The sequence below is a fragment of the Passer montanus genome, unplaced genomic scaffold (genome assembly GCF_014805655.1).
Source record: "Passer montanus isolate IOZ18808 unplaced genomic scaffold, ASM1480565v1 scaffold5, whole genome shotgun sequence".
Lineage (NCBI taxonomy): Eukaryota > Metazoa > Chordata > Aves > Passeriformes > Passeridae > Passer > Passer montanus.
Genome location: NW_024369929.1, coordinates 9,904,345 through 9,929,106, shown reverse-complemented (window position 1 = coordinate 9,929,106; position 24,762 = coordinate 9,904,345). Strand labels below are relative to the sequence as shown.

Genomic DNA, 24,762 nt, shown 5'->3' with positions numbered 1-24,762 from the left:
TAATGGTCTTTGGATGATGCTTTCTCAGAGATCACTGATCTGAGAGTCTCTTCAAAAGAGATTGATTAGTCTTATATTTAGTCCTAAAGCAGGCAGTGGTAGGGCTTAACAGGATCAACAGTGTGAGTAAAATCTTCACTGGCGAACACCTAAGGAGGACATTATTCCTTGCAGGAGCTGCTCTAGGGATTGTTCACCAAGGTATGTTGACAGTTTTGTGTGTCTGCTCCAGTAGCAGTGCTGGAGTCTCAACCTTGGAGTGAATTAAGAAGGGGGAAGGTTGACCTTGTCTCGAATGCAGAGCAAGGTTGGTGTGATGTGAACCCTCTGGATGGTTGTTTTCAGGGGTGTTCCTTTGGGCAGAACTGTTTGAATATCTCCCCCCACTGAGTGCCCTTCTTATGCTGAGCTAACTATCAAATTGGTTTGAGAAACTCCTAAAATCTGTCTTTGACAGGCATCACGTTTTTATTTTCCAGCTGCTTAATGAGAAAACCTTTTTAAATTCACACTCAAAAGAAAAGACAAAGCATTAACATCTTTTCAGTGCTACCTAACATAGATAAGGTTTTGTACTTGAGTTGCAGGATATTTGATCTCTTTTTTGATCAAAAACCATGTCAGCTCTGAATATCAGTTTGAAATTTACTGTTGCCAAGGTTTGATGCTGCTGACTGTGAAATATTCTGATATTAAATACTGACTTGATAGTAATTGAAATGCTTTAACTGTTGCATTTTAAGTATTGTCATCTATTTGTGAGAAGGTGAAGTGAGGGGAGGGTGGGAGGAACATAAAACCAAATTATTTTAAATGTCTTTAACATGTTAATTCAGTGAGTAAATTAGTATAGATTCACTTTTATATCTGGATCATGGTATTTCATCTGTGCACCATAGCTCTGAACTAATTGCCTTTCTCTAAGCCTGAGCTGAGAGTGCTTTTTTTTTTTATTATTTTTTAAATTTTTTTTAATGTTCGCTCTGTATATATTCAGACCTTGAGGGAAAGAATGCCTGCTGTGTCTAATTCCTCTGAGCTTCTCTTTGAACAAAGTTGCAACTAACACTTGGTCCTTTCACTGCTGTTCTGGTGATACATCTTCGTACACCTCAGTCCTTGGGCATTTAAGGAGTGTTCTGTGTCAAACATAAAGGAGTGGAGCTGGCGTACACAGCCATCTTTCCCAGATTTGGTTATCTCTGAAAATTGTTTCTTTTTTCATAATTGCTGAGGCAAGCTGGCAGAATAATTGCTGTGTGGACTTGAATGCAGATCAGTTTAAACTCATTGGCTGTCCTGGAGATGTTTCTGCCCTGTCGGCATTTGGCTTCATTGACAGCTTGGAAAAATATTTTTCCTTTCTATAAATTATACCAACTACTTCACAGAAAAAAGTGACAGCATAACATAATGCACTGCAGTGGTCAATGACTGTCTTAGATTATTGCACCCTCACTTCTTTATTTAATGAGGTTTTAATTCAGGCTTTGATGTGTTAGAGGATAAGAGGCTCTTTCACCTTCCTGGGCTGTCTGTGCTTGGGCAGGGAGGGTTGCAGTTTTTTTATGAGTTGGTTTCTGTTGCATTGGTTTTGTTTTGGTTCACGGTGTAGTTTGGCCTTTTCTCAGAACCAGAACTGTCAAAATCTGGAGAAAAGAGACCTCACTCCACCATTCGGCCCCTCAGTATTGTGCTGAATAAAAGGCTGTAATACAGAGCCCCATCTGCTTCTCAGCTGCCTTTGCTCCTGACCATTCCTGCCTGCCCTCTTCCTACACTGTGTAATCATGGCAAGCATCTTTTGACATTTCTTGGGAATTTTACATAGTAATTTTGTTGCAGTGTTGAAATACTCTTGCAGGTCAATTTTTTTAACCTCTGCAGGTCCAGTTTGTTTGGAAGCATTTTGGTTTGTTGGGGTTTTTAATGAAAATGTTTCTAATTGAGAATAATTAATTTTTTTAAAGTATTTTTATTACTGCATTTATAGTAGCCACACATCTTCTAAGGAAAATACATTTTAATAAGTTCCTCATGCATCAGGCCTTTTCACGACTGATGTGAACAGTATGAAAGAGGAAAACAAGATTTATGCTGTCTCTTCAAAACAAAAGAGCATAGTGCAGCTCTTTTTTAAAGCATCTTTTTAATGGGAATTTTAAATGAAGATAAAAGATAGTCTTTCTGAATCTTCTGAAATGATGTCATTTGTCTTCTGGGAGGCTGCTTCTACTGTTTTGCTAATGTGCAGTATATTCTATCTAAACAGAAGATCTTATCTGTCAGGGTATGAGGAGGTTGATGGAATATTAATTTTACTTGTTCTGCTGTGTTCTGCTAAAGGTTACAACTGATTCACTGCCTTTCCTTTTGCCTTGCTGTAAAGCACAGTGGATCAGGCAGGACACTGGAATCAATGACTTTATATCTGAGGGGGTTTTTTTAATGTTTCAAAGGGTTTTTCATTTTGCACGGTAAAATTAGGAAATGTGTTATTAACAAAGATGGAACAGAGATACGTTTGCTGTTGCATTTTTTAAAGTATTGATATTTTAAATGAAATTTATGTTGAATTTCCATATGAAATAAAGGGGTTTGAGTAGTTTAACAAAGCAAAGGCATTATTTAAAGACTTAGTCTGGTGCAGACTGATGTTATACCCTATGCATTCAGATTCTGCTGTGATGAGCCCACTGTAAATGTGGGAGGTGTTACCTGAGGATATTTATCCATGAAGAATCTCCTGAAGGAAGAAGCTGATATCCAGCCATCTAAATAAATAGGTGTGTTAGTTGCCCTCACTCCCTCAGAGGTGGTGATAGAGTGCAGGCAGCAGGTTGAAGCCTTAAACTGTTATCATCATATCTAATTCCCTGCATTGTATTCCAGATTAAATGTAGTACAGCTAATATTTGATTTTAGTGAAAACCCATCCCTTAGCACTCAGCTGGAGTATTTGGCTGGAATCTGAATAAATCATAGAATCATATCGACCAAGGCATGTGATCTCAGTGTACTGGAGAGGAAGGAAAAGAGTAACAAAATTAATCTGTCCCAGATGAAAGCAGTGTATCATAAAATCCCTGAAGAAAGGCTTTCCCCCACAGGTGTATAATTTTTTTCTGCAGCCCTTTCCCCCCAGTTTGAAACTGTGTTTCTCTCAGATGTGTTTTAGCTGCCAGTGAAACCAAGTAAGGGTGTGATGCTTTTGTGAGTGGCTTCAGGTAAAGCCATCCCAGTGCTGCCCTCCACTTGAAAACAAAGCTCTCCTTAACAGTGACTTCTGCATTTTCAGTGCAGGTAGAAACACTCCAACTCAAATAACTGGGAAGGTTTTTCTGGAATGTCACATTATTACACGTGGGGAGGAAGCAGGTAGGTGAGAGGAGACCCTGGGCTATAGCACATGTGTAAATGGTAAATTTCTGGGAGTGCTGCAGGTCAGGGGCGATTCAGGCTCTGGTGGCAGCCCTGAAAGGCACATTTGGGGTGCCAGCAGCAGCTGGGTCCTGGCTTAGCTGCAGCCCTGCGGCAGAGGTGAGGCCAGTGGCCACTGGGGGTCGGTGCTGTTCTGCATGAGACAGCAGGGATCACGGACCTTGGAACCGGATTTGGTGGTAATTAGGTGAGCAAAGATGTGATTTATAGTGAAAACGACGATTGCATCAAAGCTAAGCAAGTTAAACACACAGCTTTTCTTAAAGCTCTTTGGGGAGAATGGTTTTCTCTTTGCTTCCTCCAGAAATGAATAATCACTGTTACCATCTGGAAAATATTATTGTAACTTTTCTAGTGCCATGTCCAATTCCTGTGCTGACTTGCTGCCCTCATTCCAGTTGTATGGAGGTTGCTGTGACTCAGACACATCTTTTATGGGCCAGTCTGTCTTGGTTGTCAGAATTTAAGAAGGAAAAATTTAGAAGAATTTAGGAAGGCAGTGCCTGACTGGCACTTCTCCTTCTCTATGCTGATGTAGTTTTAGAGGCTGTTTTTGCATCTTTTTTCCCACACTCTGGACATACAAATCTCAAATTGTCTATGGTAGGAATAATTTTAATACTGACATAGATATCGTCACTTTGAAGAGTTTTTTCCCTTAATAGGACTTATACCTGTTAATATGAACAGTGTTAGACACATGGAATCTGCAGTTTTATGAAGTTTTACTACACTGAAAGGCTGGAAAGCTTAGAAGTTAAAGAAATCTGAGAAAATGTTTGCAAAACAAAACTGTAATTTCCTATCTACACAAATAAAAAGTGATCAAGGTCTGTATACCATACTAATGCATTTTTATTAAAATAAATACACTAATACAATAATTGTATATGATAGTTTTGTATCAGCTTGGCTGTCTAATGGCAGAGTTACATCCTTATATTTGGGGATATAAATATTTATCCACCTCTTTTTAGAGGTATACAAATGTCTAAAATACTTTGTAAATTATATTGTTGTATTATTTTGTAGTGATAATATCTGTGATACAATCACACTGCCTAATACAGGAATCTAATTTAGATGTCTAAATTAGGAAGATAATCTTCCAAGTCTGTTTGTGTAAGAAGTGAAGAAAGAGGTTCCTGCTTTTTGTGGCTCCCTGGAGGAGTCAAACTGGCAGGCTGGGATTTGGCCCAAGGAAGAACTCAGCTCTTCCACAGCCTTGAGAAGGTCTGGGACATAAATCAGCTGATGAGCTGCTCCTAGGCCTGGAGGGGATGAGCAAGGCTGGAATCCTCAGTCGTTAACACCTCTAGGCAAAACACACATCAAACAACACTGAGAACAGCTGGCTTGAATGTTCATGCCACCATTGCCAACGCCTTGATTGCTGATTTGGAAATCTTGCTTTTACAGAATGGACTTTGATGATGAAGATGGGGAGGGGCCCAGCAAATTTTCAAGGTGAGCATTTACAAAAGAGTTGGCCAAATCACTGATTTCTTTCAGTGGGGAAAGACAGCTGTCTCATTACTGATGTTTGAAAATCAGAATAAATATGAATGAAGAACTTGCCAACAACTTGACCCAAATACTAGTTACTCTTTTTATCAGCTCCCTCTGAAAATTAGGCATTCTGGCAGAAACCTGCCTAATGTAGTTATTGGCTTATAAAGCTGACAGCGTGTGTGTCTCTGCAGCTATATCAAATGAGAAAACTTGTGATTTTTAGCTTATTATTTCAACTGCTGTAGATGAACTTTGATTGTTTGACATTGCTGAAGTTGTCTTTTGGCCACTGAAAATGAAATCTCATTTCTAATTTATTTCAGATGTTAATTGCTTGTTAAGACAATTTGACAGATGTAGAGGTGGATTGTTTTTTTAAAGTTAGTGAGCTTTACATTATGTACCATTAGGTGTAACTGAATAGTAAAAAATGACAAAAAAATGTTAATTAACATGGGATATTAAAAGCTAGAAATAAACAGTAAAGCCTCATTGCCATTTTTTTCACTTTTCCTTTTTTCTTTTCCTGGTCACACTGTTTGCATTTTTTCATTAGAGACCAATCAGCTGCAGTGAGGGGTGTAGATATTTAAGGCCTGTGGGTAACTGCTGATTATCCAAATTGTGATTGCAGCTCTGTAGCAGCAGCCATGTTGCAGCACAGCTGTCACTGTAGGGTTTAACAGGGTCATTCCAGTCTGAAAGAGAAGTGTGCTGAAGATCCACTGTGACACCATATCATCATTTATTGGACAAGACCAGCAGCACTCCTGTTTGGTTAAAATCATTTACAGAACCAGTCCCTGGTGTTAAAACTTATGATTTGAGGGCTTAGTCCTAATATTTCCTAGAAGACACATGTTAAGGGAACAAGATTTGTGATGAAGGGACATGATTTGTGCCTGCACAAGCAGCAGGGTTTCTGGGCACACTGATACACGTGTTGGTCCTTTCCCATTCTGGTTTTGGCCTTTCAAAATTTGGTGGTGGGTTGAACCAATAATTCCATTGCTTTTAATGGAGAGGCATGCTGTGCTGTGCTTAGACTCAGTTGATTTTAGGTGTCAGATCAAAATCTGATATTTAAATCTTAAATGCTGTATAGACCCCAGATTGTTCTGTTTTTAGAGAGTACAGAAAAACCATGCAGGCACACCCAGGGCTATGTTCAGACATCCTCTTCTAGTTGTTCCCATCTCCAGATTGCTCACAGACTTACTCCTAGCTTGTTTCAGTCAAAATTATTTAGTTGTCAAAGAGCTGCTGTTTAAATGTTGATGCGAACTCAGCTGGCTTTGACTGAAGTGCCTGAAGGAGCACTTCATGTGCAGAGGTCAGCTGGGATACTGGAAGGGAAAAACCAGTATTTGGAGGCAATAACATCTTCAGTTATTGCAGAGAAGGATGAGTAGCCAAGGCCCAGGCAGGTGATGTTAGCACAGTGCTCCATGGCAGTGACACACTCTGCTTCTCAGGGCTTCCAGCTCAGCTCAGGTATCCCTGCATGGCACCTCATCCTCACACAGAGCCTGTGCATGTGCTTCCCCTGTAATGTGCCCATGCCTCACTGAATTGGTCTTTTTGCTGAAAATTATTCAGCTTCAGTCTGTTCTCTGGGCAGAGTCAAGGGGAGTAAAGTGGTGCTGTCACTTGAATGTTCTGAGGACGCTGGTGTTGAACACAGCATGAAGAAATACAGCTCAAGGCTTGCTGAAGTGTTGTCTTCACTGTTTGAATGAGGAACTTGCATAGGTGGATCCCTTAAAATTAGTTTTAATGCATTTCAGACAGAAGAAAAGAAAAAGTTCACTATTGATTTTTTAGAAGAGGAAAGCATGCTTGTTTAGGCTGTATTACTGTTTTAGCTGATACATGGGACTTTCATAGGCTGTCTGTTGTAACAAATTACATCATTTTTGAAAGGTGTAATTTTAATACAAAATCTCATTTAACTGTTCTTGAGCAGTTATAGTCTTCACTTCTAGAAAAGCTATTACCTTATTTTTGTGCTTTCCAAAACATACATTTTGTGTTTTGGAACTAGCAGTTTCATTGCAAACAAATGAGTTTTCCATAACTAGCAAAATCCAATTGCTTCACTTCTAGAAAAGCCATTACCTTATTTTTGTGCTTTCCAAAACATACATTTTGTGTTTTGGAACTAGCAGTTTTGTTTCAAACAAATGAGTCTTTCCATAACTAGCAAAATCCAATTCCAAATGATTAGTGTGTTTTTTAGGAAAGAGAAGGAGGAGCAGCATGTCATTTTTTATTGGATTGTCACATTGCTGCCTGTCTTTGGGACAATGCTTTAGAAACAGTGAAGCTTTAGTCCCACAGGACCAGTCTCATTGGTCTGGATTTCCTCCATGAAGGTACTGCTCAAACACCACACATACCTGCCTGGGCATCCAACTTCTGTTGATTTGAGTAGGAACGAGGTACCTGTTTACTTCTAGGGAATTAAGCTAGTTTAAATTTCACTTGTATTTACCCAGCAGTTTCACCTGCCTGCCTTTTGCCAGCCTCCAGGACAGTCAGTACAGTGTCCATACCTACAGAACTTTTTCCTGTAGGCTCCTTTACATAAGACATCACCTTTCAGCCGTGTCTCTGCCCTCCTGTGTTATCTGTAGACCATCAGTGCCCTCTGCTGAATGGAGGGAGCTGTGGTTGCAAGCTGGAACAGATACAGCCCGTTCACTGCCAGCACAGCAATGAATATTTCATGGCCTGCTGTGGATAAAAGCTCACTGGTGTTTTCTGTACTGGTGCTGCTTGTTAAGTTTCCCAAGAAATCAGTGTATGTCAAAGTGTTTGCTTAAATCCACTGAAATGTGTCTTCTAGTTTTTTAAATATACAAATGAAGTTTCTGGTTCAGCATGGCTTGGTTCAGGCTCTGTGTTTTCTTTGCTTATCATTCTCATACCTTTGTTTTGTTCTTCTTGCTGTTATTTGTAATGGTTTGCAGTTGTGGATTTTTTTGCTTTCTGCTGTGTGTTGGCTGTCAACCAATGCATAACCCCTGTTGATTGATGTACTATCTTTTGTTTTAGGTATGATGGTGATCAAATCACTGGTGATAAGGAAAAGTTTGCAAGGTAGGCGTGTCCTGTAGAGGTCTTCTGCTGAGAGAAAAGAGGGGGATGTTCGTGTCCAAAAAATCTCAGTACGTGTGCCTTAGCTTAGAGAGATGGTTATTCTGTTTTAGGTGGGATGATGATCAAAGTGCTGCTGACACAGAAGGGAAAGGTAGGAAAAAGGGAAGTCAGATATGGTTTGCCCCCATTTTTCTTTTATATGGTGCTGTTCATACTGATCTTTTGGCTGTTCCAAAACTGCTTGAAGTCAGAAATACAAACCCATAGTGGTTTTGGATTGGCTCCCCTGTATCCCAAAATTTAATGTCCCTTCGTAATTTCACTATAAAAACAAAGTTGAAATGACAGAATTAGGACATCATTCTGTACAAGGTTGTGAATGCCAGGGTTCCTAGGACACACACTTTAGAAGAGCAGCACAGCCCCTCTTTTTCTTTTAAGGCTTTAAATTTGAATTAGTTTCAGGAAACTTTTGGGGTATTGTTTTCTTGAACATTTCCACAGCCAGTAGATTAACATGCTACTACTTTCTATCTTAAATGAAGTGGACTATTGGGATACTCCTTTTCTCTCAGGAATTTTTAGAGTCTCTTTGTTTAGTCTCTATAATGGTGGTTTTCAATGTCCAGAAGTGCTAAAATACTTGAGTGGTAGACAATGTATGATGTACTTATAAGTGTGAAATGTATGTTGAATCTGTCTGTTCTTTGTCTCTCTCTCTTTTTTTCTTAACCACCGCTTCTGTGAAAATGCTGAACTTAGAGCAAGCTTTCATCATGTAAAAATGCTTTTATCTTCCCTGTGTCCATATTTATCCGCATGTACCAGCTGGCATGTACACACGTGTGCTCTGTGTACATGTGCACTGTCACACCAGCTGTGTGTATGACCCAACTCCCCCTGTTCCCTCCTGCATCTGTGCAGACCCACACAAGGGCTGTTCCTCAGCCAGGTGAAAAGTTCACTATTACAGTGTCCTGGACAGTGACCTCAGGCAAGGCTTGGCTGTAATTTACTGAGCAGCCATGGGCTGTCATGGCTGGATTTTCTGCATATCACACAGTAAGCATTGGAACAACAACTGTGCATGTAGCTCTGACAAGTGTTGTTTCTGCAGACTGTGCCTCATGCATGTAACACCTGTATGTGCAGGGGCAGGAAAAAGCAGGGCAAGCCCTTGCATTCTTCTATTTCAGGAAGCAGCATACAATTCTTTCCTGAATTTTAAGAAAAGGCTTAATTCGTAAAGTATCCAAAAAGTGTGCCAAGCCTAGCTTCTGCTTTCATAGTCAGTCTTCATAGCAGTCAACTCCAAAGAATGTTGCAGTTTCTTTTAATGTTGTGTTATCACATCAGTCAATGCTGGTGGACTCTCCAAGTGATCACCTGTCACATCTTGTTGGATCAGCCAGCGATCCCACAAGACAATGCCATGCACAGCTCATTGAAATCAGTGGAAGATGCTGCTTTGACAACTGAAGCATCATCTACCTGTCGTGTACTTGTATTTAGCTGCCACCTGACAGGTACAGTATGAGAAGAATCAGTGCTGGGCACTGAAGCATTCTAGGTCCATTTGGACCATTTCAGATGTATATATTGGTATGATTTCCAGAATGGGAAAACTGAGCTCTGAGATGTTTATTTCTGAAAGATTCTGGTGGGTGTCCATTTTGGGATTTCTCAAATTTGACTCACCACCTCAGCCATATGATTCCTCTAAAGGATGAGAACATTGCAGCCTAGCCCAACTCGGGGCAGCATCAAGTACTGTCATTGTTGCTTCCCTGCTGTGCTAAATTGTCCCTGAACATAAATTCCAGTCTATGTCTGACAAGCCAGCTGTTTACTTGCTGTCTTTCGTACTTATTTTATTTATTTATTGGGATTTTTTTTGTATGTATTGTTATCCCATATATGGTCCCAGTGATGCAGTCTGATCCTGCAGGCATGTAGTGACTTCCTGCAGGGGTGTGGGGTGTTCCAAACAGCATTTTTTGGGATCTGTGTTGTTACTGAATGGGCTTTTTTCATAAGTCAGTGCTGATGTTTCCTGCTGACCTGATCCAGTTGTAAGTGAGAGGTTTCCTCTAAAGGACACCTTTTATAAGCAGCTGAGAGATGCATCGCGGCAAATCTGGGAGTTTGACTGGAGTTGGCAGATGTTAGTTCCTCACATATTTCTACTTCATTTTTGTCCTTAAACCAAAGGAGATTAAACTGGTTAAGAGATTAAGGCCACAAGCCAATAAATAGAAATACATGTTCTTTTCACAGCTATGGGCAAATCATATTTATCTGTCTGTGGCCTGGATTTTCTGTCTGTAAACGGAGGGATAACAGTGGTTTGCTTTGTAAAGCACTTTGCTCTCCTGGGGTGCAAACAGCAAAACAAGTGCGAAGCATTATGATTCATTACCTCCAGCTGAGATTCTTACACCGCTCACGTCTCTTTTCTGTTGCTTTGGTGTTTCTTTAAATGCTCAGGGAGAATCACAGTGAGATTGAGAGGCGCAGGAGAAATAAGATGACCCAGTACATCACCGAGCTGTCGGACATGGTGCCCACGTGCAGCGCCCTGGCTCGAAAGCCCGACAAGCTGACCATTCTTCGCATGGCTGTTTCCCACATGAAGTCCATGAGGGGCACTGGAAACAAATCTACTGATGGAGCTTACAAGCCTTCCTTTCTTACAGAACAGGTAGAATTTACAAAAATTTTGGTTAACCCTGGTTTTTTTGGTCTTAAAAGGTGTGAGAAATGCTGAGAGGAGTAGAGCCTCAGCTTGATCCTTCACTGTAGTGTAGCAGCTGGTACCAGTTACATATCTAAGGTGTGAATACAGACAGTTTTTTGTCACTGTTTGGACTTGATCTTAACACTGACAGATCTTTCATTTTGGAAAAGCAAATTGGTATTCTTACCATTGCGATCTGTCCATCTGAAAAACAAGTCACTCACTGCCTCACAGAAAGGAATTTTCACCTTCAGATCTGGGTTCTTCCCATCCTAACAGAGATTCTCTAAAATAAGTAAAAATTAGTCTGGAAAGACCTGCCTCTCTCTCTGGGGATTAGAGGAAGGTTGAAAACATCATTTAGTCTTAATGTTGGAGCTCCCAGCAGCTGAACTGGGCAGAGATGAATCCCATCTCTACTGGCTGAGGTACTTCTTGGTTATATTTTTGATAGAAGAAGGAAGATGCACCCAGTGCTTGAAGGAAAACTGTGTTTACTGAGCACTTTGAAAATTCCTACCCACCTCCATTGTTTTCGAAGTCCTATGGGTGTAGTGTTCATTTTTGTGGTCTGAAGTGATTTAAGCACTTACACATGGAAGTTATGGCTGGAGGCAATACTTCTTTCTCTTAGATAAACAGCAGCTGCTGCTGACCTCTCAGTGCTCACGACTGCTTATTCCAGCTCTCCTGGAGTGTGTTTCTGGAGGGACTGTGCCATTCTGCTGGTGGCACACCCTAGTCACTTCTTATTGCAATTTTTTCATTTTCTAAATCTTGCAGAATTACAGAGTTTGCTTTCATCTTTTTTAATAATGTGCAAAACTGATTATACTGTCCTCAGTGTAGTGTGGCCAGCTGTGCTATGAGGTTTTTTGTTTAGTGGGTAATTTGGGGTCAGTGTGCTTTCTCTGTAACAAAGCAGCAGAAGCTGACAATCTGTTGAGTGTTTCTTGAGATGAGTTATCCATTTCTTAGTGGTTAGCCAGATTTTTATCCTCACCTTATCAGCAATACCTGCCACTGTCACACTAACCCTGCTGAGCCGTCCCGCCTGGAATGGGACTCCGTGTTTGAGTTCCAGGTGCAGGATCTTAACAAGCTCTGGTGGTCACTGGAGCCACCAAAGGCTGTTCCAGCTTCTGTTGCAGGAACTGGAGTGGTAGTTGTCATCCTTTGCCATGAGAGGTTTTCAAGCTCTGTTAAGGAAAGGGAGTATTTCTGGGTGATGCTGAGGCTTCATACTCAGAGGCTGGAAAACCTCCAGAACCTTCTTGTGTAGTGGCTCAAGGCCCTTAATGGAAGAAGAGGCTGGGGATTCTTTCCTCATTCCCATTACACTTTCTGCCTTTTATCTGGTGGCTGTTTAATTTACAAACAGAGCTCATCCTGAGTAGGGCCAGGGAGAACCAAACTAGAAAGTCTTATTGCCTTCTTTCCAACTAAATTATTCAGAACTTTTAATTAAGGCATGAGTGTGCCGTGAGTTAGAGCTGTTCATTTCCTCTGTTTGCACTCTGAAATATCTTTTTATTTTTTAATGTTAGATGCCTAGCACAGATTGTACAGTGAGTATTAGTTGTTTATTTTCCTTAAGTGCATGGAGATCCAGATGAAAGGCAAGAATGGAAAATAAAACATTTTTTGTTATTGAGATGGGCAATTTATGCCTTGCTGCAAGTTTAGTTGTATTGTTACATCAGTGAAAATTTCGTCTCAGTTTTGTTCAGCTACTAAGATCACAAGAAAACAATATTCTCTGACAGTGACAGATGTTATATTTAATTCCCTTTCCTTGCCAGCATTCTAATCAAATCCTTTCTTTGGAAGGAACTGAAACACCTTATCCTGGAGGCTGCAGATGGGTTCCTGTTTGTAGTTGCAGCTGAGACGGGGAGAGTGATCTACGTGTCAGACTCTGTGACTCCTGTGCTGAACCAGCCCCAGTCAGAGTGGTTTGGCAGCACTTTGTACGAGCAGGTTCATCCAGATGATGTGGAAAAGCTGCGAGAGCAACTGTGTACATCTGAAAACTCCATGACAGGTCAGATATGGCTGATGGCTGCTTCTGTGTGTTCAGGATCCCTGGAGAGCTTTTCCTGACATTCAGAGTGCCAGGTGTAAAAATCTGGTTAAAGTGAAACTTGGCTAGATTAAGCTGTGTTTTCTTGCAGGCAGTACAGTAATATAAATCTTTTGTTGAGTGACTGCATTTTGCTTCCTATTCATTGACTTCAGTCAAACCACCTTCATGTAGCTCTGCATTCAAAATCTAGTTTGGAATCTGGATTGTTCTCAGGCTTGGTCTGGAAATGTAGATTGTTTTCATTTCATCCCCAGTGAACTTGTGACTGCAGTGTTTAATTTGAAGTCAAAAATCATACTTCAGACTTTTCTGTTTTCATACAAGTTCCTTGTGGTTTGCTAACTGGAATCTTGAGGGGAAAAAATCCAGTGTTTGGCAACTGAAAATATGCTGGATTTTAATCATGAGGCTCCTGTGCAGTAGTGTAAGTTACCTGAAAGTTTATTACCTATCATGTTGCACATAAAACTAAACCATATTCATATCTACAACTCTGACTTTTACAATTATTCATGCTCAAAGCTGCCAATAGGAAACCACCTTGTCTTTAATAGGATGTGTATGTTAGAGCTGTGAGAATTAGCTAAATCCTGTTGTAACTCAAACTTGGAAAGGAGGAAACTTCTCTTTTTAGTCTTCACGTATTATGTTTATAGCTGAAGGAAAAAACGTAGGAGATGATATTTAAAAAACCCCTGATCCTTGCAGGAGTCACATAATTTCTCTTTGCTTTAGTAGCTAAAACTGACCTGGTTTGCTGGAAGTTTTGTTGAATTTCATAACTCAAAGGACAGCGATCCAGTTTTGAGTGAACCTGCACACTGTTTACAGCTTCCATGTCAAAACAGTGCCAAATTCATGATTTCCCGTGGTTTGAATGTGATGTGGTTTTGGCAGAGCTTTCGTGTATTCAAATGGGAAGCTCAAAGCAAAATTCTGTGGTGAAATTCCAGATGGATGGAAACCAAGTGAACAGTTAGGGGAACCTGTGCAGGGCAAAACAGCTGAGTTTCATGCCATGAGACTTGCAAAAGAGCACAATCTCTGTTTTTATTATGCAGTCTGTAATACGTTTTAGCATACATACCATCTTGTCCAAGAAACAATTACTCCAGAGCCTCAGTGAACAGTCATGTTTTGACTTCCAAAAGGTCTCAGTTATGGGACTTAACCTGATCAAACTAGAGCTGGATGAGACACATGCAGAGCACTTCTGAAAACCCGACTCTGTATTTTTTCCAGCCTTAGCTATGAGCTTTTCTTCTGCACTGAATTGATCTGTGGCCAGTGGAAAGAGAAGTTCAATAGTATTTATAGAGCTAAATCTTTTCCCTGCCTGAATCTTTTGGAGTTGTCAGAGTGACACAGAAGGCCTGTAAATTTGGTGTACATGGACAGCTGAACGTTTGCCCAGCATGAGGAAAGCAGGGTCGCCTGCTCAGCTTTTTGAGTACTTTTGTTTTAAAGATGTGGCTGGTAAAGTAAAGTAATTTTGTTTACAAGTAGTTCTGTAGTTTGTGGAGCATACAGACCACCAGAAAGTTCTAGATTTATTATTTTAAACTTGTATTTCCTCCACTCTACAAGGTACTACTAAATAAGAGAAGCAGTCTTCTATAAGTACTGTCAGTCCAGCCTCAATTTGTTTATAAGCTGCAGGCACCATCACTCTTGCTCCTATGAGATGCCTTTCTAGGAGAAAGGTGATTTTAGAGTCCTTTCAGCCAGTTACACTTCCCTTGCTGTAGCACAGGCCATATTGAGAGCAGCAGCTTTGTAACAATTACTGAATCAAATCTTGCAGTGACCTGAAATAATGTGTGTCTTAGTGACATTTCAAAAGATGTCAAGGAGGCAAATGCATTTCCTCTAATTTGGTATTTATTAAACCAAGTTTTCCTTGGCTTTCCAAAGGCATGTTTCATGCAGAACAAAGGGCAGTGTGGAGCTTGAAAGGGATGGAAACCACAAGGCAGTCAGCTGCATCTAGAGTGTTTTTTGCTCAAAGTTCACTTCAGGCAGTAGGAATCTCCTCATCTTGTAGTGACGTCTGGCTGTTGAGCACGGGATCTGTTTAGGGAAAAGATTTTCAAGTGAAAGTGTAACAGTATGTATGATTTTTAATTTTGCTCTCTTCCTCATTTTCTCAGGGTCCATTTTCTCCATGCTATAACCTCCCCCTTCAGCCCTTGAGCTGGGAAAGCAGTGACAGCATTTTGACTAAAGAGAAACTTCACTTGCCCTGCAGCAGATCCGAGCAGTGTCCTTTGGTTGTAATTGTCTTGTTACAAGTGCTGATCATTAGTGTGGTGTTGCTGGGATTTTCCTAGTGCCTCTTAGCAGTCCTCTTATCCAGAGATGCTGTTCCAGACCCTGAGAACTTGGGAGGCTGCCACTGCCAACGGGGAGGGACAAAGAACAAGCCAGAGGAGGAAGCAGGCTCCCGCTCACATTTCTGCCCCCAGGAATAAGAGTGGGACTGGGGCTGTGCTCACATGAGCATTTCTTTGGCAGTCACACAGCTTATGCAATCCTCACCTCATTTCACCCTTTCCTCCTTTGGCATTTCTGTGGTACTTACATATGAGTCACATCAAGGGGTTGACCTGCTGAAAGCTAAACTAGGTTAAAACCCCTTGGTTTTGGTAGAGACAGCTCTTTGGCCCACCTGATCGTGGGGTTTCTCAAACTCTTCTGAGTGCTGACACCAAGGAGAAGCAGGAAGTGAATAGTTAGGAGGAGACAGGACTTCAGGAGCTGTAAAATGTATGTCAAATTGAAGTACCTGTTAACCATGGCCTCAACCACGTGATGTGTTTGGGGAGTTAATTGGTTGCTCTTCCTTGAAATTTTAGGATATGGGGAAGGATGGATAGTTTATATTTAATTTTGTGTCCTTGGAGGTTTTATTCCCTGGAATTGGAACAATTGTCTGCTTGTTTATTGTGCATTAATTGCTAACACATTGTAGCAACAGGAAAGCTGAACTGTGAAGTGTATGAACAGTTAGAAATGATCTAGAAAAGAGCAGCTGAGCCATGATGATGGCAAAAAATTGAGCTCCCAAGAAGTTTTTATGTGCGTCATATGCATGATTAATCAGAATGGGGCAGAGATATTCAGAGTGATAATTCATTTTCCCTCTTTGTTCTTGAAAATCTGCAGATGTCAAAATAAATCACTTCAAATATGGATGAAGATCAGATCCCACGGGAGGATCCATTAGCAAAGACCTCTTTGAGCTCAGGGTGCACTGGTGGAACTTGGGGGATGTTGGGTTCAGGTGCAGGCTCAGTCCCAGTGCAAGTGAGAGCCTCTCAGATGCAGACAGCAAATCTCTAATGGTACAGGGAACAGACAGAATTTAGATTTAAGTGTAGAGAAAAGCCACTTTTGAAGAATTCTTCTGCTACATTAGCTTTCAGGAAAAAATGGCTAAGTAAGTATTGTAATAAATTGTCCTTTTGTTAAAATGCAGTGTTCCAGAGCACTTTGCAGGACTGATTTCTACAGATGTAATTCTCCATAAGTAGTTCATGAAGTAATAGAGTGATGAGCACAGACACCTCTGTATGGTTGCCTGGAAATACTCCCAGTGATTCCATGACGTGTCTGAGATGTGCTTGTCAGGGCTCTAAGACCCCTGTTCCTGCACCCAGCATCTCCAGTGGTGCAAATGGGAAGCACCCAGGTTTGTTATCCTCAGTCCTGGGCTGCAGGCAGCACAGCACATAGAAACCAGCTATAACATCTCCCTTCAGCCTCAGCCTCTGTGCCTAGGTGAGGCATTTGCCATCCCACCCATGCCACATAGGCTCTCAGGACAGTTGGGTTCTCCTGGAGTCCTTGCAAACTGTTCCAGCTGAACAGTTAAGGGGTGGTGAAAGTGCAGAGCAGTGACTGCAAGAAAATTATGAGAACCAGAACCTCTACAGCTTTCATTTTCAAGTGATTTAAAAATGACTAAGTCACTTCACTTGCTAGCTGACAAGGATTAGTTGAGGTTACTTCTGGACAGAACTTGTATGCCAAGTTTAGTCTTGGCAAGATCTTTTATTGCCATATTTTTTAAGTGTGACAAAGTAGAAATTTATGATGGAAATGGTGACTGACCACAGCAAAAGTTGAGCTGATAGGCATCCCTTGAGAAGAAAAAAGCATTGTGTGACAATTTTCTGTGGTTCATGTATATTATGGAAGCATCACTCCATGCTGTAAAAGCATAGATTTGGACTGGGGAACCTGTCTCACAGAACCTTCTAATAACATGTTGTCTTGCAGGGATGATTTCAGCTTAGGCAGTTTTCTGTCCAGCTGCAAGCCCTTGTTACCAAGCAGTTTGTAGACACAGCCACAAAATCCAGATGTTGTAGATAGTCAATTTGTAAAAATTAGAAAACTGTTAAGCTCAAAAGAGGGAGGTGCCAGAGACCAGGGGCTCACCAGTGGAGAGGCAGAGTAAGACATTCCACAGCACTGAACAGATGATAAATAACCATGTGAAAGAGAAAATTTAGGATAACTTTTCTCCTCAACACACAATCTTCCTGAAAAATAAGTGCAGGATTTTTCATGCTGTGAGCTGCCTTACGCTGCCATGTCTGTTTTCCAGCTCTGATTTCTGCATGATCTTTCTTAGAAGGAAGAGGATGGTTCTCATATTGACAGCCAGCCAAGTGAATGTAAATGTGTTTTTTGAACTCTGACTTTCCATGAATTATTTAGAACTCCAGCTGATACAGAGAAGAGCTGGATGAGACTCCTATTTAGCTTCACATATAAAATTCTCCAAAGAAATTCAAAGACTGAGTTGAGCCATGACAAGAAACACAGTCCTGACAAATGCAATCCTGTTCTGCCTTAAACGTCATCATCAGTAATAGTAAAACTCATGTTTAATGGAATAGTAATATATTACCAAAAGAATATATGGGTTGAGTTCTGCACTCTGTTGGCAAACTGCTGTATTAGTTTCTCCACATCCACTTTAAAATTGGATCAGCCTATTTATTTTAAAAAAGGGGTAAAAATGTCTATTGCAGGTATTTGTGCCAAAAGTTCTATACCAAAAATATATTGTCAGAAGGTCTGTCTTTTGTAGACATTAATATACTTGTCAAAGATTGATACTTCTCTTAATCAGAAGTATCAGTCATTAGAGCTCTTAATGCTCTCTGGGAAAAAAAATGAAAAGAAATAAAAAATCCTTTTTTCAGGGAAGCATGTTTTCGCTGAGGCAGTTGACTAAACAAGAAGCTGTTGTAGAGCTCCTCTGGGACTTTGTTCTGTAGCCTTTGGTTCTGAAGAGCACATTTGTCAGAGGTTTATGCATCAGAAAGATACTCCGCGTGTGAAGGGCTGTTTCAACTGACAGCACTTGATTTCTTTATTTTTTTTTTTTTACTTCTGTCTGTGAGCTCTTTTAAGAGCATGAACCCTAAAGAACCATCTGTCTCTGAAACGTGCCCAGCCCAGCAGATGAGGAAGTCAGAGAACAGAGAATTAAAACCAGATCCCAGCATTTTTGATTTTAACATCTTAGTACAGGGTGACTGACCTAGTAAGACAGTTGCCTCTGGGCAGGTAGGGAACGAGTTGTATAATATTTTGTTTATGGAGAGTTAATAGCTACTTGTGCTTTTTATCCCAGGATACAACAGAGGTTTTCACTGAATGTGCACGAAGCATGACAACCTGTAGAGTGAAGACAAGCAGGCACCCAGTAAACAACGCACAGCAGAGCTGGTGGGATGGAGAGGAGAGGAAGTTTCCATAGACATGATATGTCCTGAATTCTTTTATGTCTCTGCAGAACTGTCCAAGACTTGACTCAGTTTTTTATGGGATTTTCCACCCACACATACCCACACAGCCCCCACTTTATTCCTTGGAGAGTTGGAGGCTGGACACAGCTGTGTCAGGATTATTGTACCTGCAATGGAAGGTAACAGAGATTTCTGAAAATAGATGCTGTGACACTGTGGTCGACCTGAAAAAGAAGGAGCAATTCCTGAAACGTACTGCCATGTATAGAATGTATATGTGTGGTTGATGTGACAGCATATTTTGGGTTCCAGTTTGTTTTTACTGTAGAAAAAGCCCATTTTGGCAAGGCATCTTTTTGTCTTTTAAGTGTGAAATCTGGAAAGAGAGTTGCCTTGTTGTTGACAACTACCAAATCATCATGTGATACCTGTTTTTCAGCAGAGTTATGTGGTCCCACTGGCATTGCTGAGAGTGAAGAGGATGTTTCAGATGTGAGACTTTCCATCCACACCAGCTCATTGCTGTTCTGTTGTTCCAGGGAAAAAGACCTGCCCATATTTTTGTGGACTGCTTGTTTTCTTAACAGGAAGGTCTCAGTGCCAGCCAGAGATGGCCTTAGAACATGGGCAGTGCCAAGCATAGGAATTTGTGGATTTTCAGCTTTAGTCTGTTTAGCCTGTGGATTTGTACATGCAGGATGGAGGAAATGAATGTCCTGCTTCTTCCATCCCCATTCTGTTTGCAAGTAAATGAAATAGGGCAGGAAACAAGGAACCTGTGACTGTAGGGCATCCTAGAGTGCCATTCCTGCCCTTTGACACACTGGACAGTAACACAGAAATAAGAAAAAACAGTCTGCTCTCAAAGAATTGGTACTTTCAAATGATCATATTTTAAATGTATGGTACATTTAATCTCTCAGATATTCCAAGAGAATTTTGGTCTTTAGGGCTGTTTCTTGGGGGGGGGGAAAGAATCCCAAATGTTGGGAGAAGCCAACTATGTAGAAAGCAGTTCAAAAGCAACTCTTACACAAACACAGTGACCCGTGGTCTCCCCACTGCTGACACATTCCTTTTGGGTGGATAGTACTGGAAGAAAAACCAGTGATAATAACTTGCATTTTTTTAAAATTACTTTGGTAATTATAATGGCGGTTTAAAGAGGTCAGTACATGCTTTTACCAAAACAAGGAAACAGCTTTAGCCTAGTACTCCTGAGACAAACTTACTACACCTGATTAGCATTAGGGAATGCTTTTAGGGTGAATTTTCAGGTGTTTGGACATACACATGCAAGTGGGTTTTGTGGTTGCTGTTTCTATTCAGTCTTCACCTTGAATTTCCCACTTGGAAGCTGCTGCATTCTTGGGTCTGTTATCACAGATGTTGGACTGGATCACTTTCACTTGCTGGGTTTCAAGGGTGGTGGGTACTTTTTTAATGTTCAATATTTGTTCAACCTCCTCTGTTTTGTTAAACACGATGAGATATATGGAGTTGGTGGGGTTTCCCCCCTTTCAAAAATACTGGACTTTTACAAATACCTGAACAACTTCCTTGGTTAGCACATTGCCAATAAAACAGTCCAAGTGTGCCTGGAGGGTTTTGGCACTGGCAAACTTGAAACCCTCTCAGGTTCTTCAGTGCTTTGATGGCAACACATGCTGGGAGAATGCAGCTTTAACATCTGCCTTGTGGAACAGGAGCTTTGACTGTTGTGTTGTCTCAATGAAGTCAGTACAAGGCACTGAAATATTTTATTATTGGTGTTGAGCTGTAGTAGCAGCCTAGGGAGGCGTGGGGAGGAGGAGTGCCTTGTGTGTAGGAATATTCCACCCATAAAATTGGTCATCCCGTGCTGCTGTCATCTCTCCATCCTTAGCTGAGGGTCAGCTCTGTGGCAGCAAAGGTCTTTGGTCCTTCCCTGGCCTCCCACCAGCTTGCTGAAACCACAGCTCCCACTGGCTCCTCTCTGATGCCCTGCTTGGAGCTGCCTGGAGGGAAAAGCCTCCCGTGTGGCAGCTCACAACGAGGGTGGGAGCATGGCCCACAGGCAGAGTTCTTTAATTTGATCTGTTTTGTTGCAGTCCTGGGATGTGAACTTATTTCTTCAAACAGTCTTCTTTCTATTGTCATAGTGTGGAGACTTTTGCATGTGATTTTTAAGTGTCTGGTCTTCAAAAAGAGAATTAAAACCTATAATGGGGGTTTTGCCCCACACACCTTATTTTAATTGAACTAAAGAAGTAGCCTGTAAAAACCACCAGACTGCCTCCTTGAGCCTTTTTCTCCTCCCTCTCTTTCCCTTCTCATGTGTTTAAATTTAATTCTGTCCACAGCAATATATCTTACAAGGTCATCTTGTGGTCATTATTTCCTCTAATGAACTATTCCATGGTGTGTCACCACAGCCAGATTTCAGACAATACTAGTATTTACTAACAAAGCATAAATCCCAGTTACTTGAGTTTGATAATGAAGTACAAGTAATATAGAATGCCAGGAGCTGAAGCTTTTTTGGCAAAAGGGCTTTTCAGTAAAGCTTCTTGTTGAGCATCCAAGTGAAGCAAATAGGTTAGTTTAGAAGCTACTTACAACATTTGTGTATTGATTTATTATGCAGCTGTCAATGGTAAAAGAGTAAATTACGTATTTTAGTGTTGTTTTGGATAGCTGTTCTGTCGTGGGAGTATCTGCTGATGGTGCTTTGGAGTGTCTGGGGTTTCCATCCCTTTTTCTAGAAAGTCCAACTGTCTTTTGAGGAGCTGTTTGTACAGGTGTTACTGTGATAGTTTTCTCCAGCTCAGTCTTTCCTTCAGGTACATCTGATATTTGTTGCAGAAGGGCTGCCCCAACTGCTCAAATCATGGAGCCATGAACTTTGTCATAGGTACTTGTTTTGGGAATGAAAACACCTGCAGAGATCACAGATAGATGCTGTGTATGTCTACACATAAATACATCTGTATTTATGATCTGTGTGGGCTTCAGTAAGCTGTTTTACTTAATATTCTGAATGTGCCCCATACTTTCAGTAACCATTCTTGAGAGTTCAAAATACATTTGGTTAAAATGTTTTATGGGTTGGTTTTTTGAGGGTTTTTTTTGGTGTTATAACTTAACTTTCAACATATGCTTTGAATTATTTGCTCCAGTTTCAAGTCCACTTTTTCCAGGTCCATCAGCAAAGAGACTTGCATGTGATCTGTAACACAATCCCTTCAGATAGTCCCTGAAAATTAACTGAATAGCAAGGCTCAAAAGCCCACATAGTTTCCTTTTTAATTTAATTAAAATGATGCATATTTGCCCAACACTGTGGAGAATGACATGATGCAGACTGGTTAGTCAAACATGAAGGCAGGCACAGCAGGGACCTTCCAGCCTCATGAGCTTTTGTAATAACAAGTTGTATTAAGCAAACAACTGTGTAACATGAGGGGTTTCTTATTGAAAAACAAGAGGGGGTGAGAAAGCTTTTCAATTTCCCCCTTGTGGGTCAGTGTCTCCAGTTGGTAAGTAGGGAACAGACAGATATTTAAAAATAGGTGCATTTCAGTTGCATTACTTATTTTTTATTTTTTTAAACTTTGCTGTTGATTGGATCAACTCTTCATTCTATTGTAGGGATGTCATAACTTGACTCTAATGCTTATACAACGCCTTTTGCAATTAGATGATGTAAACCTTAGCATATTTAGAGAGGTTCAAGTAATCCCCCTGAGAAGCTAGGCTAGTGAGGAGAGTGAGCTTTGATGGTTTATATTTATAACCATGGAATAGTTTTGCTTGGAAAGGATCTTGAAGTCTCATTCCATGCTCCCCCCCTTCCTTGGGCAGGGACACCTTCCACTAGACCAAGTTTCTCAGAGCTCCATCCAACACTTCTAGGGAAGGGGCATCCACAGCTTCTCTGGGCAATCTGTGCCAGAGCCTTGCCATGCTCAGAGTGAAGAATTTCTTCCTCATGTCTAATCTAAACCTGCCCTTCTTCAGCTTAAAGGCATTTGTCATTGTCCTTTTACTCCATGCCCTTGTAGAAAATCTCTCTCCATCTGTCTTGGAGGCTCCCTTTAGGTGCTGGAAGGGGCTCTAAAGTCACCCCAGAGCCTTCTCTTCTGCAGGCTGGACAATCCAGCTCTCCCTTTATAGCAAAGGTGCTCCTACCTTCTGAGCATCTTCGTGGTCTTTGGGCTAATTTCTTTCAGGTTTTATACTGCTATATCCAGAGGCTGGTACACATAAATAGGACATTCAGCCTGTAGTCTTCTCTTAGAAGCATAAATTTAAGCTGATTGTGCCCTGTTAAGCATATAGGTGTCATGAGATTTATATGGACTTACTGAGAATCACTGTGCATTATACTTTTGAGTGTTTTTATCTACAGTTGCAGCATTTTGAGAACTCTTGTCAGTCGTGTGAGCTTGGAACCCTGTTCCCAGCTGCGCCTCTGCTGCTGGCTGCAGGCAGGAGAGATTCCTTTGGGTTCAGTGTCCTCACCTTTTAAATGACAGTAAAGGTGTCAAAGTCCTCTGGAAGCTGCTGTGATGTCTGCTAACAGCAAATCCATGCTCCAAGACAGTTATTTATTTTGTATATTGTTACATTTATTTATCAGTGTATTGCACTGTAGTGGTGTGTGCAGTGGGGTAGGGCTGTGGGGCTGCTTCCTGCTGCAGGATAAAACAGGCTCATGAGGCCAGGGAAGCCCCAGCCTGGGGGATCTAAAGCAGTCTCATAACATTTGGGTGGAAGGCAGTGCCAGCTTTGGAGCAAGAGCCAAAGAGCAAGAGCAACTGCATTTTATCCCTGCCATCCCACAAGTGTCTTGGTTGGTATGTGTGCAGTATGATCACAGCTGGGAAGTCCTGTGTGGTCCCTGATGTCGTTCCAGGCTGTGTGAGCTGACTGATTTTACAGTTCTACTGTATTCTCAAGGGATATTTGTACAGCAATGTCCCCTTGGCTTCATTCTTGTGGAGAATTTGCCAGCCACAAAATCCTGTATGGCAGAGGAGAGGTACAAGTGGTGTTCTGCTGCACAGCAGGCTGGGAGGGTGCAGTCCCATGTGGGCAGGTCCATCCTTTGCAGAGTCAGGCCAGCTGGGAATCAAGAGTGAGAAGTGTACATGGAGAGACATTTCCACCTGCAGCGCTTCTTGGTCCTTGAAACTTCTGAAAGAATCATGATTTTAATATCATGGAAGATTTAGATTGCATCAACCATCTCCACATGATAGGAGTGTGTCCATTTTTGTCATTGTCCCTCCACCTCACCCCTGCCATGTCCTCAGTAAGATTTAGATTGCATCAACCATCTCCACATGATAGGAGTGTGTCCATTTTTGTCATTGGTCCCTCCACCTCACCTCTGCCACATCCTCAGCTTCCTGTAAGCCAGGGATGGAGATGTGATTCTGGTCCATAAAGGCTGTGGCAGCAGTAGGGATGACCTGTGCTGGCAGACACCTTCCAGGCAGAACCAGAGGCTCCTGCTCCACCCGGGAGACAGCCTGAGAACAGACCATTCACTCTGACAGATGTGAAGGAGGAATGTTACAGTAAACAGCAGCTTAGTGTGTATTGCCTTGGGAGCTGCACTGTGACAGTGATGTGAGCAAGAGAGGTTGTAAAACTCAGCACTGGTTCTGGGTACACTGGTAACTGAAGCCAGTCTGGTGCTTCTGCCCTTAGTTTGTCATTTGAAGTTAGGATTATCTTGAGTTCACCTGTGTTTTTAGTACTGATGCTGTTCCTCTTGCTCATCTCTTTGCTTTCCTCTTGGTGAGGGGGCGGAGACATGCATTTTTTGTCAGTACAGTTTTATTAGGATTGCATTGTTTGGTGTGTACTCTGAGATGGGTATGTGTGTGGTAGGTAAGTCTTTGCTTTTATGAGCCTTGCCTTTATGTAAATATTAAACCCCAGAATGCTAAAAAAAGGCTGTCCATGTCTTGGGTTTTTTAAAATTTGTATATTGTTCTATTTGTATATTGCCAAATATACAAATATTTGTATATTGCCAAATATACAAACTTCTTCTGGTTTGTGTAAACAGGAGTTCCTGGAAGGAGAGTCTTCAAATGCTGTGTTTGCAAAGCAGTTGTAATTCTTAA

The 24,762-nt window shown here is 41.3% G+C and overlaps 1 protein-coding gene across 5 annotated transcripts in view; it reads left to right on the top strand.

Annotated features, from left to right (window-relative positions):
- The window catches only part of ARNT2 (aryl hydrocarbon receptor nuclear translocator 2), a 96,993-nt gene that overhangs the window by 25,548 nt on the left and 46,683 nt on the right, over positions 1–24,762 (top strand). For 4 of the 5 annotated variants that reach the window (XM_039723331.1, XM_039723330.1, XM_039723334.1 and 1 more), the window contains exons 3-6: positions 4,861–4,908; positions 8,011–8,055; positions 10,543–10,756; positions 12,623–12,836. In XM_039723331.1, the coding sequence (XP_039579265.1) occupies positions 4,861–4,908; positions 8,011–8,055; positions 10,543–10,756; positions 12,623–12,836 (521 nt within the window). The remainder of the gene's footprint in view (positions 1–4,860; positions 4,909–8,010; positions 8,056–10,542; positions 10,757–12,622; positions 12,837–24,762) is intronic. The other variant, XM_039723335.1, reaches the window with a different exon arrangement.